This window comes from Anolis carolinensis, chromosome 1 (genome assembly GCF_035594765.1).
Source record: "Anolis carolinensis isolate JA03-04 chromosome 1, rAnoCar3.1.pri, whole genome shotgun sequence".
Taxonomy (NCBI): Eukaryota; Metazoa; Chordata; class Lepidosauria; order Squamata; family Dactyloidae; genus Anolis; species Anolis carolinensis.
The window spans coordinates 306,976,222-306,988,283 of NC_085841.1; the positions used below are offsets into that span (position 1 = coordinate 306,976,222).

General features: G+C 38.2%; 1 protein-coding gene across 1 annotated transcript in view; it reads right to left on the reverse strand.

Annotated features, from left to right (window-relative positions):
* Window positions 1-3,047: 3,047 nt before the first annotated feature.
* dcaf5 (DDB1 and CUL4 associated factor 5) overlaps window positions 3,048-12,062 on the reverse strand; it is a 71,419-nt gene continuing 62,404 nt past the window's right edge. Inside the window, exons 8-9 of the mRNA XM_062968059.1 lie at window positions 9,190-9,317; window positions 3,048-5,831 (exon numbers count right to left, since the gene is read on the reverse strand). Of these exons, the coding sequence (XP_062824129.1) occupies window positions 4,056-5,831; window positions 9,190-9,317 (1,904 nt within the window). The 3' untranslated portion in view covers window positions 3,048-4,055. The remainder of the gene's footprint in view (window positions 5,832-9,189; window positions 9,318-12,062) is intronic.

Here is a 12,062-nt window from a genome sequence, read left to right on the forward strand (position 1 = left end):
TCCAGGACACAAACCTTGATTTTGCTACTGTATATACGTGTTACTATGCCATTGTATATGAGACTTGAGCATCTACAGGAGGTTTTGGAACCAAACCAAAGCAGATTCCATGGGCTCACTGTATCCACTTCCCCCAAACATATGTGATGTTGACATTATACATCTATAGGAAAAGGACTTGGAAAAATCAGTTAGAGCACAGTAAAATTAGGTTTTAAGATTATAACATTTAGAACCCCTGGGAACTTTAATCTAAAAAAGTTACTTTTCTGGATATATTTATATATAAATATATATTACATTTGTGCTCACCTGAAGCTTGTCCTAGTGCAGTCTACATCTTTAGACAAGATCATGGAAAAAAGAGGGCTAACTAAAGATTGTAATTTTACACAAAGGTTTCTGGCTTTTAAATTGATATATTTAACTTAACTTGCCTCTCGTCAAAAAATAAAGGTGATGTCAGAAAATTCTGAGATCTTAATTTAACAAACTTTACTATACACCGAAAGGAGGAAAAGCCCCTTTAAAAATGTTCATCCATTCTCCATTAGAAGGCACAGATTGCAGTAAAATTATCCAAAAACATGCACAAGTGCTCTTCAGTTATCTACCTATAAATGAAAACTTGCTACCCAAGTTACTTTGCTATATCTTCCAACATCCACCAGTGAGAGGGCATTAGGAAGCTCAGATCTATGACCATGATGATAATATCCATTCTATTTCACTTTTAGTCTCATAATCTCAAAATTGGGTTCACATCACTATCTAACAAAGTTTTCCAACTCTGACCAAGAGGTTTAGTAACTAAATTAATGTCACAAAAAGTTCGTAACACAGTTTTAGAAATGATCCTTTGTTTCCTTTATGTATTTCTGCGTTATATCCTGTTAAAGAACTACAGTGAGGGAAAGAGGAAGAGAAACCAAACAGGCAGCAACCAACATAATCTTTAAGAAGATATTTTATGGAAATTTGGTTTGGCAGCGGCTGTGTAACAGCTCCAGCAATTTCAAATAGAATGCCAAATGTATACTCATATTAATTATGAAATAACAAAGCAGTGTTGAGGTGTGTGTTATTAATTTTCAAGCAAAATAATAAGTTCACTTTATAGACCAAATAAATTTGGTAGATGGTTTAAAATTATGTTGACTGCAGATTCGATTACAAACACACAAATATGCTGTGGTGTAATACAAGCTTTCCCAATTGTAAAATAATGATTTTTTCCCCCCTCATTTCCAAGTATCCAAGAAAAAGTGAACCTTCTCCCAAATGCTTCTACACTCTTATCGTACAGATAGCATAAATCCTGTTCTTTGTTTTACTAAGAAATTTGATTGAGAATGTGCTTGCCTTTGAGATAGAAACATTGTGCCCTTTCCAGCTCAAAAGTCTTCTGCTTCTCCTTCAGGAAGAACATTTCTCCCCATCTTGCCTCATCTCCTGCAGTTCTTTTGAACTCGTTTTATTTAATGAAATTCCCTTTTCCATAGATGTAAGCAGCACCTTGGTTGAAAAGATGTGCACTGTAGAAGCATATTGTAGGCTAAGACATTATTCATTGAAACTGTCCTTTGAAGAGAGATTTGAAATGAGCATGCTTTTAATGTAGCATTAAAAGGGTTCAACATGTTGCTTTGTCTCTCCCCATTCTTACCCATGAGCACAGTAGCATATGATGAACACAAAAACAATAATACAAAACACTGCAGAACATTGTAGCATATTTTATTCTGGCAACAGCTTCTTGTTCTTCAGTTCAACTCCCCAAAACTGAAGCAATTTTTGTATGAAGTGTTTACTGTGAGTAGGTCAAATTTAAGAGAAGATTCAAGTCACCCTATAACTTTATGCCATACTGTCATTTCCCTTTGCATTTTACTCCAGTGTTTATTGTTTAAGGCTTTATTATACTACCCCTTTATGCCACGTTATTCCATTGGAAATTTGCTTCAGCCAGTCTTGTGACAGTACCTAATTGTTGGTGCTCTCTATTGAACAGAGCACCAACAACATCAACAGTGGAACTCTCTGCCCTGGAGTGTAGTGGAGGCTCCTTCTTTGGAGGCTTTTAAACAGAGGGTGGGTGACCATCTGTTGGGAGTGCTTTGAATGTGATTTTCCTGCTTCTTGGCAGGGGGTTGGACTGGATGGCCCACAAGGTGTCTTCCAATTCTATTGTTCGATAACCCCTTGCCAAATCTGTGCTCTAGTAGCATCATTTGCATATTTTAAAAATCTGCATTAATGGCAGATTTAATGTATTCTACCCCTCCCTTCATGATTGGTTCATCCAATTTTAAATTACAGCTTTAACAGTGCTACAATGGCAAAATGGCATGATGGTAGGCTGCACTATAATGTTATGGCAATATAATATCAAAAAACAACAACAGTAACCAAAAGATGGGGTTAAGAGGGGCTTACATAGCTGAAAAGACGTCTTCCTAGATTGAGCACTGAAAGTGGCCCGAGACTACTCTGCCAGAGATTTCCCTAGGACTCTTCAAGGGAAAGTGTTATAAAATATCTCCACCTAAACTGGTTTCTGAGTTTGTTTTGTTTTTTGCAGGGAATGGGTGTCATTAACAAATTATTTCCTGTGTGAAAAAACACACATTTTCAACTCCCCTACAATGCAACAATACATGAAGAACAATGCCATCATGTAATAAGAATGATGCCAAAGAGATGCTGATGCATTACTATGATGGTATAACAGCATGGTGTGATAATGCTCTTTTGTGGTCACCTCAATAAAGCATATTTCTATTTCTCTGTATACCATAATTCTTGTGCATTCTGACTATGATCCTAAGTGGACTAACAGGGGAGAAAGCAAATCTCAACCAAGCATGTGCCAAGCTCCAGTACTAAAAATGAGTTGTGGGTAACATGGAATATATAACATATTTATGTAAAATCCCAGAATGATTTACCAATGTTGTGGCTGAACAACACAGACAACCCTCTGAGTATGTAAAGTTATAAAAATATACTATTGTAGGTTGTACTATAAAAAACAAAGATAGACCATACACACAAAAATATTTGTTTAATTGGAAATCATACATCAATCTGCATTTTATGTATGGTAGTATAGGACTGTAAAATCAGGGTCTCTAAAGTCTGTCTACTTTTCCAAATGAGATCAGTTCTTAAAAAATTGAAACAAATTAAAAAAAAGAATCAGGTGTCAAGATTTAGGTCACACTCACAGTTAGTTTCTGTTAGGTACATCATTATGCACCTTTCTCCTCCACTGATCTACATTAAGCAACTTCTCTTCTGTATCATGAAGACACATGGAATTTGGCTCTATTACAAGTTATTTTGTAATTAGATCACTATCTGTAGATTGCAAATGAACCAATGGGGAGTCCAGCAGGGTCATATCATTAATTAATTTCAACTGGAGTGGAGTCTACTGTCCAACTGAATGATAAATATGGCTATCTTATGACAGGATAGAGTTAATTTTAGATAGAAAGGTAAGGTCATTTTATGAATGCTACCTTAACAGTCTCTAGATCAAACAATCACGTCTCCTGCCTTTTCAATGAACTATCAGCTTACTTTAAGTACAAACAGCAGTATGTTGTTACTCCACATACATAAGCCATGAAGATGCTCCTAAATCATGAGAGAGTAACTCTTGTTTAAGACTTCAAAAGCACAGGAGAGGATAAAAGGCTGCACCCAACATGCTTCCTGGTTTCTTGTACAGAAAACCCACTCCAAAGGCATCAGTCATAGGATGCAACTTGTCTATTACTCAACTCCATGAGACTATAAACCCCACAGTATCAACACGCAAAGAATTCTTTTCAGAAGAATAAAATGTACAATAGCCACATTGGTAGCTAGCTTAACAAACACCACACATCACACAGAATAATAAGGATTTACTTGAACCAAACCTTGTAAAGGTACACTATACTCAGTCTCATTTTAATGGAGTTGATTAGATTTTTATACAACATAGCTCCTGGCAATTTAAAATAGACCCACTGGAGAATGGAATGGAGAAATGGTAATGCAACATTTCACAACCAGGATGCGTGTGTTTTTAACTTCTTTTCTGAGGAAGACTTCTCAGAATCTGTGTCTTCAAACTCTGCTCTGTGCCTTTTCTGCCGTCCATGGATTTGTGAGCCATCACTGTCTGAGGGATGCAACTCAGCAGCATCCTCTTTCGTGCTATGACTGGAGGAGTCTGTGGAAGACTGACAGCATTCCTTGTGCAGGGATGTGCATGTCTGCACAAGGCTGCCATTATCAGCACTTAAGTGTAATTGTCTTCCTTGAGCCACAGCCTCTTGCTCTCCCAAACTCTGTCCATTATTAAGGTAAGAAGAACGTGAGTGTAACCGGCCATTATTGTGGTTTGTACAGGAATTTTCAATGTTCCTGTCCTCATTGTCATCTGCTGGGTTTCTAGAAACATTTCCAGATCCACTACAGTTAGCAGTGGTAGCAAATGAATCCTTAGAAACAGCCGGCAGGCTGTGACTGGGTGCTGGTTGACAAGTCTGGTTATTTTTTTTCTCCACAAATCCTGCAGTCTGACTGCATGGCTCTTCCATGCAACTGCTTCTTTCTTTGCAAATGGCTTTTCCATTGACCTTTTTAGTCTCAAAAGAATGATCTACAGAGACACTGCTCCCAATATCTTGGGGTAGGCTCTCTTGATCCTCCAACTGTCGCTGATTATCACATTTATGGTCTTGACCGTTTCTAGAATTGTCTGCTGAACTGTGTTCCTTTATGTTTTCTTTATTACAACTTTCAGTGGCCTGATCCTGGCCACCTTGAACTCTTCTGCTAGTTCCTGGTCTCCCATCACTTTCTCCACCTCCATGTGAGGACTCGCCATCTTTATTTGCTGCATAAGACATGTAGGAATAATGAAGCCACCTGAAGGCTTTGTAGATCTTCCTGTCTACAGATTCGCTTTCTGAGCAAGGAGAGGCTTTCTCTTTGCGGAATTCTGTATTCGCAGTGCCTCTCTCAGGAGAGGAAGCTGGAGAAGGAGACAGATCATCCACCTTGATCTGGGGATAGTCAAAGATGTCTTCTCCTATGTAAGTACTAGTATTTTCGGTATTTACATTAGTCCTTTCATCCTTTTGTGGTTTCTGTCTGCGCCTCATTGCATTGCGCTGTCTTGTTGAGGTACGCCGTTCATTCAGTTCCTCATCATCTTCTGTGCTGCTGCTGCTGCTGCTACTGGAACTGCTTGAATCATTCTCTTCAGGGCTTGGAGACCTCGGTCTTGGGAAAAGGTCTGCATCTAGCTCAGTCTCACAGGTATTTTCGTCAGAATCAGACTCATTAGAAAGGGCAAGAAGACGTTTGTCTTGATATCGCCTCAGTGCAGACAACCGTTGCTGACGAGAGGTCATTGCTTCTCTCGCTGGTGGAGATTCAGTAGACCTCAGGGTTCCCAAGTTGTAGGTAGGTTCATCAGATTCTTCTGCCATCTGAGGTGGGGAGTGGCGCAGAGAATTGGAGGACTCTGATTCACTGTAGCCAGAGCGCTCACTTACTCCAGCGTGAAGCTGTAGGATTGTGCTTTCACTGAGGTCACTGTCCGAGTCAGAACTCCATCCTTCGATCTCTCGACGGACCAAGGAATCAAAGAAGGCCATCATTCGTGGATCCTCTTGGACTGACTGGTTGGCATAATCATGAGACAGACCACTGCCACTGTTCAGGACAAGACTTATGTACTCTTCATGTGTATACAGACAGCGTGAATCACCCTCAATTTTCCCATCAAGGTCTCCTGTGCAACCAGGCTGCCGATAAGGACTCCAGATCTACAAAAGGAAAGGTGACAATATTGCTTTATATATCTTTTTTTAACTAAATGATTAATCTATGTCATAGTGATTTTAAGATGTTAGGGAAAACAGTTCCTGTCCAATGATCTTAGTATAGCTTAAAGGAGAGGCTGTTTCACTCAGATCCATACTATAAAAGAGCCATTTTTATAGTATACATTTATGCATTCTATCAAGGCCAAATTAAGAAAGGAGTACTGCTGTTCACCAGCTCTCTTAATAATATGTTTGAGCTAAAGCTATTGATCATTTTTAAAAGAATACAGTCACATGATTTAATATATTTCTTAACTTAGCATAACACCACCATGGAAACTTATGCTACTCCCCTCCCAAGCACATGGTTGTGTTGGGAAAGGGAAGTTGATTATGCCCATTGAACATTTATCCTAATATAAATTATACTATTGTTTAAATTTATTGACAGTTCCCTCAATTAGCAGACTTTCCCTTCTTTCCACATTGCAATTTATCTAGCCCTTGGGTAGTGTGCAAGACAGGACCCCTATAGTATATTCTAGCCTTGTATTCAAAGACAATGTCAAGTGACAAGCTATGTGTACATACTCAACCACTAGCCAGGATAATATAACATGTAAGTATGCAAGTTACTAGTCAGTAACCACATCTTGCAGCTGATTTAAGAACTTTTATTATTTTTATTTCATGTGAGATTGCTTTTAAAATACTACCAGACTTCAAAGCTTCCTGCCAAGTCTGCCCCCAACTTGCTTGCTGTGAATTTTCAGGCTGTATGGCCATGTTCTGGTAGCATTCTCTCCTGACATTTCAATTGAATCTGTGGCAAGCATTCTCAGAGGTTTTGTTCAGAGGTCTACCTCTAACTTCTTACAACTAGTTCCTTCCAAGCTTTGCATACTCTCTGTTTTGCATACTCTCTGCAAGATGTATATCTTTCAAGTTAGAGATTGTTTAGAAAAGGATTTCTACATCGTGAGTCATACAACAAAATCCAAAATCCACAAAACAAATGCCTTCACTGAGTCAACTAAAATGCACAAAAAGACTCCAAAGTAGGCTCTCATTTTTGGTATCAACATATCTGTAGGTGTGTGCATGTAACATGAGTATTTTTAATATTTGGGAATTATATAATTTCAACAACAGGAATATGAGTCCCAGGGCTAACTATCTGACATGCAGACAGTTATTCAGAATCTGAAGTTCTGGCTGCAAAGCAGTATTGTTGTCCAAAGGACAAGTTACAGAAACAGAGAAATTATAATACGGCAGTTATTTACAGAAGTATTCCTTTCAGAAAATTAATTTATTTCAAGCTTGTACATTAGAAAATATAGACATGTATCATCAAATAACCATGCTGCCACACAACAGATTTTTTTTTCCAGAGACATTCCAGTGGCACAATGTTGAATGCTGTGGGCATAATAGATATTTAATTGAAGCAATAATTCACCCCAAAGTAGAAATAAAGATGTAGCCATCCTAGACAGAGGACAGTTATAGTCCCATTAATCCAAAATATGAAGTAAGATTATAGAGGATGGATTCAGAGGATGAATTATCACTACATTGAACATTTTCAAGAGTCTTTAGAGGGAAGCAAGTATCTTCACACACACACACAAACCTCTTTGGCAGTAACTGGCATAATACCAGCTCGGCAGAGTCTGATGAGTAAAATGCAAGATGGTTCAATGGCACTGTATATATAGCATATTTAATTTTACATGCTACACTTGTGATGCTGTTTCAGATATTTGTTTCTAAATATGCAAATACAGTAGAGTCTCACTTATCCAACACTCGCTTATCCAATGTTCTGGATTATCCAACGCATTTTGTAGTCAATGTTTTCAATACATCGTGATATTTTGATGCTAAATTCGTAAATACAGTAATTACTACATAGCATTACTGCGTATTGAACTACTTTTTCTGTCAAATCTGTTGTATAACATGATGTTTTGGTGCTTAATTTGTAAAATCATAACCTAATTTGATGTTTAATAGCCTTTTCCTCCTTATTAGTGCCTCGCTTATCCAACATTCTGCTGGCCCGTTTATGTTCGATAAGTGAGACTCTGCTGTATATATGAAGAGCAGAGGAAAAAAACAGTAAGAAATGCAAACTAGAATTCTAGCAAGTTCTTAGACAACTGATTCAACATACCATCCCATACTAAAGATATTTGCAAAGCTCTTCAAGACATTTTGAACTAGGAAAGGATTCAAGCCTCTGATTAGACATCAATGGTCTCAAACCCTGGACTCTTGGGAGGAAATCTGTGTTATTTATTTATTTACTTCATTTCTACCTTGCCTTCCTTGACCCCAGAGGGGACACAAGGTAGCTTACAAATCCAGCAAAAATTCAATGCCACACAGGTAAACAATAAAACACATCTCATCAAAATATAAACAATCTGAACATATAAGCAATTAAAATACATATCAATCAATTAAACAGATTAAAACCATATAGGATGGGGTCAAGAAATACAAAGAATGGAACACACACAACTAAGAACAACTTACCAGCTTTCCATTTATACTGGGGAGGCTATATAAGGGCCAGATTGTTGTTGGGGTTTTTTTTTTGGAGGGGGGGGGGTTACATTGTACCTTACTTTTCTGCAAGATGTTCAGAGTGATTTGCATGAGACATGCATGGCACTCCGTCTGCAGCAATCAATATGCTCTGCATAAACACTTAACCTATAACCTGTGAAGTGGTCGCTTATCCTGATGGCAGCAGGAACTGTTTTAGATTCAGCAGCAAATTTAACCAAGGCTCTCTCTTTGCTGCCCTTTATCAAGCTCTTAGGCCTAACTCGGTCCCCACAACTATATTTCATGAACACAAGCAGAAAGCCTGCCCCCAACACGCAATTGTGTAGGAGACATAGGCAGACTTAATTGTGTGCCTTGGATTGCAGTTATATTCAAATCATACCTTTGATCACAGTTGCCTAGCCAAAGACACTATAGCTCATGCTTATTCTCTATTTTTTGTATTTGTTAATTTTTGTATTTCTTTTGTTTTAAATTGCGTGTTTGTTAGCCACCTTGAGTCTGGACAGGAAATACAAGATATAAATAAAGATGATGGTGGTGGTGATGATAATAATAATAATAATAATAATAATAATAATAATAATAATAATAATAATAATAATAATTTGGGCTATTCTAGTAAGCCGTCCCAAATCTTCTACCCTCATAGCAACAAACAGTTTTTGGTCTCTGCTTAAGATCATGAATCACATAGAATCATCAAAGAGAACTCTCTTTTCATAAGAAGATAACAAACTGCAAGAAAGACAGTTGGCAAGCATGGCAGAAGGCTTACCTTTATAATCTTTTCCACACCAGAGGAGCAGATCATGTATGTGTGGGGATTAAATCGGACCTGGTTCACAATGGACCGGTGACCTTTCAATATCATAAAGGCACCATTAACCACCCTGCCAATTCCACCTGGAAAAGCAAGAGAAGAGTAGAATTGAAGCATGCACTGTGGATTAGAACCCACAATGAGTCCTAACTTTGTACCGCATCATAATAGTAACAAAAATAATCTCAGAGAAAAATATTTATGGTATTCATGTCCTTGAGCCACCACAGGAGAATACTGCACTGTTAAAGGGTTGCTGTCACAGCTTGGAACTAGATATCTGCTTCTCCTTACGTATATTTCCCACATTAATAAGATGCGGAGTGGCCTGTCTCCATGTTCCACCACTGTAAGTGTTCCATCACCTGCAAAGGCAGTAGATTACTTTCTTGATTGTATTATATCAATTAAGGAATGTTTTTTTATTCCTTTGGAGGCTGAATGACACCAATGTTGCCTTTATTTCAGTAAAAGATAAAACTTGGTTACTCACCTGAGCATTTGTTACCAATGAGATTATGAGTTGGTTTTCAACCTTTCAGTTTGCTAGAATCTGTTTTTTTGTTTGAAATGCTGTAATTTTAAGTGTTCACATTTTTTAAAGCATTTTACTTATTTTAGATTATTTTATCAATTGGAACATGCCCTGATATCTATTGTTATAGGATAGATCAGAAACAAACCAAATATGGTCAAGCAGGGGGAGAAGTTGATGGCCTTGATATAAATGGGAAGAAAAGCTGCTTGGAGTGAAATACAATCTAATGCAGAAACAGATTCCTCACTCGCTTCTTTTACAGGAGAAATAATTGCCAAATAGCATTTGCTCCCTCAGATAAATACAAGGCTGGGATAGTCCAGTCAGCAATACCATGTAACCTCAGGCAAGTCTTGACAATTCTTTAAAGTGCTGAAAGAAAAGAAAAAGTAACACTCCCCCTGCCAGCTTCCTGAAGACGGCTCTTTGCCTACGGTACTTCAAACTGGTTTTTTTTAAAATCAATTTTTAAAAGAATGTTCTACTCTGTTGTTATACTGAAATTTTATTATCATCTTGGATGGCCCAGGCAAGAGCTCATTTTAATGGACCTTTCCTTTAATTTGGTTTTTGTGCCACATTGATCAAGAAACAATGTGGGCCGGGCTGTGGCGCAGGCTGGTAAACAGCTGCTGCAATAAATCACTCTGACCATGAGGTCATGAGTTCGAGGCCAGCCCATGGCAGGGTGAGCACCCGTCAATTAAAAATAAAATATAGCCCCTGCTCGTTGCTGACCTAGCAACCCGAAAGATAGTTGCATCTATCAAGTAGGAAATAAGGTACCACTTATAAAAAGTGGGGAGGCAAGTTTAACTAATTTACAACGTTGGAATGAAGAAGTGAGGAAGTGCCATCAGAGTGAATGATGAAGCAGCTGCTCCCCCCTGTGGCCAGAATTGAACATCCCCTCAGGAGAAGGTTAAATTGCCTCTGCGTCTGTCTGTCTGTTGTCTCTGTCTCGGTTCGGTGTGTTTATGGGCATTGAATGTTTGCCCTATATGTACATAATGTGATCCGCCCTGAGTCCCCTTTGGGGTGAAAAGGACGGAATATAAATACTGTAAATAAATAAATAAATAAATAAACAGATGCCTTTTGAAGCCCAAAAGCAGGACATGGAGGAAACAGCCTTCACCAATTATCAGCAGTTAATGCTGATAGCTGGCACATTGGCTCTAAATCTGGCTTCTGCTGAGGCTTTCTCCCAAGAAACTTTTATTGTAAGCACGCACAGAATGGGACAATTTCAAACAGCACATTTAGCGCACACGAGTACCAGGAGAAATCTTCTGTACTTGTGGAAAAAGGAACACAGCTTAGAAGCAACAGTGTGGATGCTAAACTGTGGCTCTTGTAAAAGTATAAAGAAGCAGCTATTAAAACTCAGAAGAAGGAAAAATTACACTGAATGGGGGTGGAAAAACATTCAAGCTACAGACATTCTTTAGAGTACAGGTAGTCCCCCAAGTTATTAAAAAGGTTTGGTCTTAGGTTGAATTTGTTTGTAAGTCATAACAGGTACATTTTTAAGTGTAACTTCAACCTCATAAATTAGATTTAGATAGCACTGGGAAGGGCTAACACCCATGTGGTGTTTGTTTTGAGGTCTATGCCCCTGTTAAGACGATTTCACCTCATTTTCTGTCCCCGTGATATTTGGATTTTGAAAAATTTGTCTTGTTATGGAAACAAGGATAGATGATAAAGCTTCAGTGGAGACACTGTTTCCCCATAACAACTCTTTTAGGAGTGAATTTCCCTTCCGAGAGATAGATTTCTTTCACTTCCTGTTGTCTCACCCCTCTTCTTAACAGTAAGTTATTTATAAGTCAGATGTTTGTAACTCAGGGACTGCCTGTGTTCACCTTGCAACTGGTAAATTCAAGACCAGCCTTATGACACATTTGATGACTCCCAGGCAGATGAGTTAACTGTTTTTTCCCAAGAAACATGATGTGGGAGTCAGCAACATGGAACTTTTGTACATGATGACTCATTCACACAGGCATATCTCATTCCTGTATGCCTTAATGAACTAATTATGAGGCAATGCTATTAAAAGGAAGAATAGTTATGGGATTTGGGGGTGCAGGTTTGAAGGCTGACTTTGCATTTAAGCTAGTCTCCACCAAATCACAATTTAAACTGAAACAAAATAAGAAAGATCTCCCACTATCCTGCAGGCCATCTTGGAGGCTACTCCCAAACTTTAAATTTCAAACTATGTATATCAAATTTGTATTTTATAGGTATATATACGAGGGCTATCCACAAAGTATAGGATAAA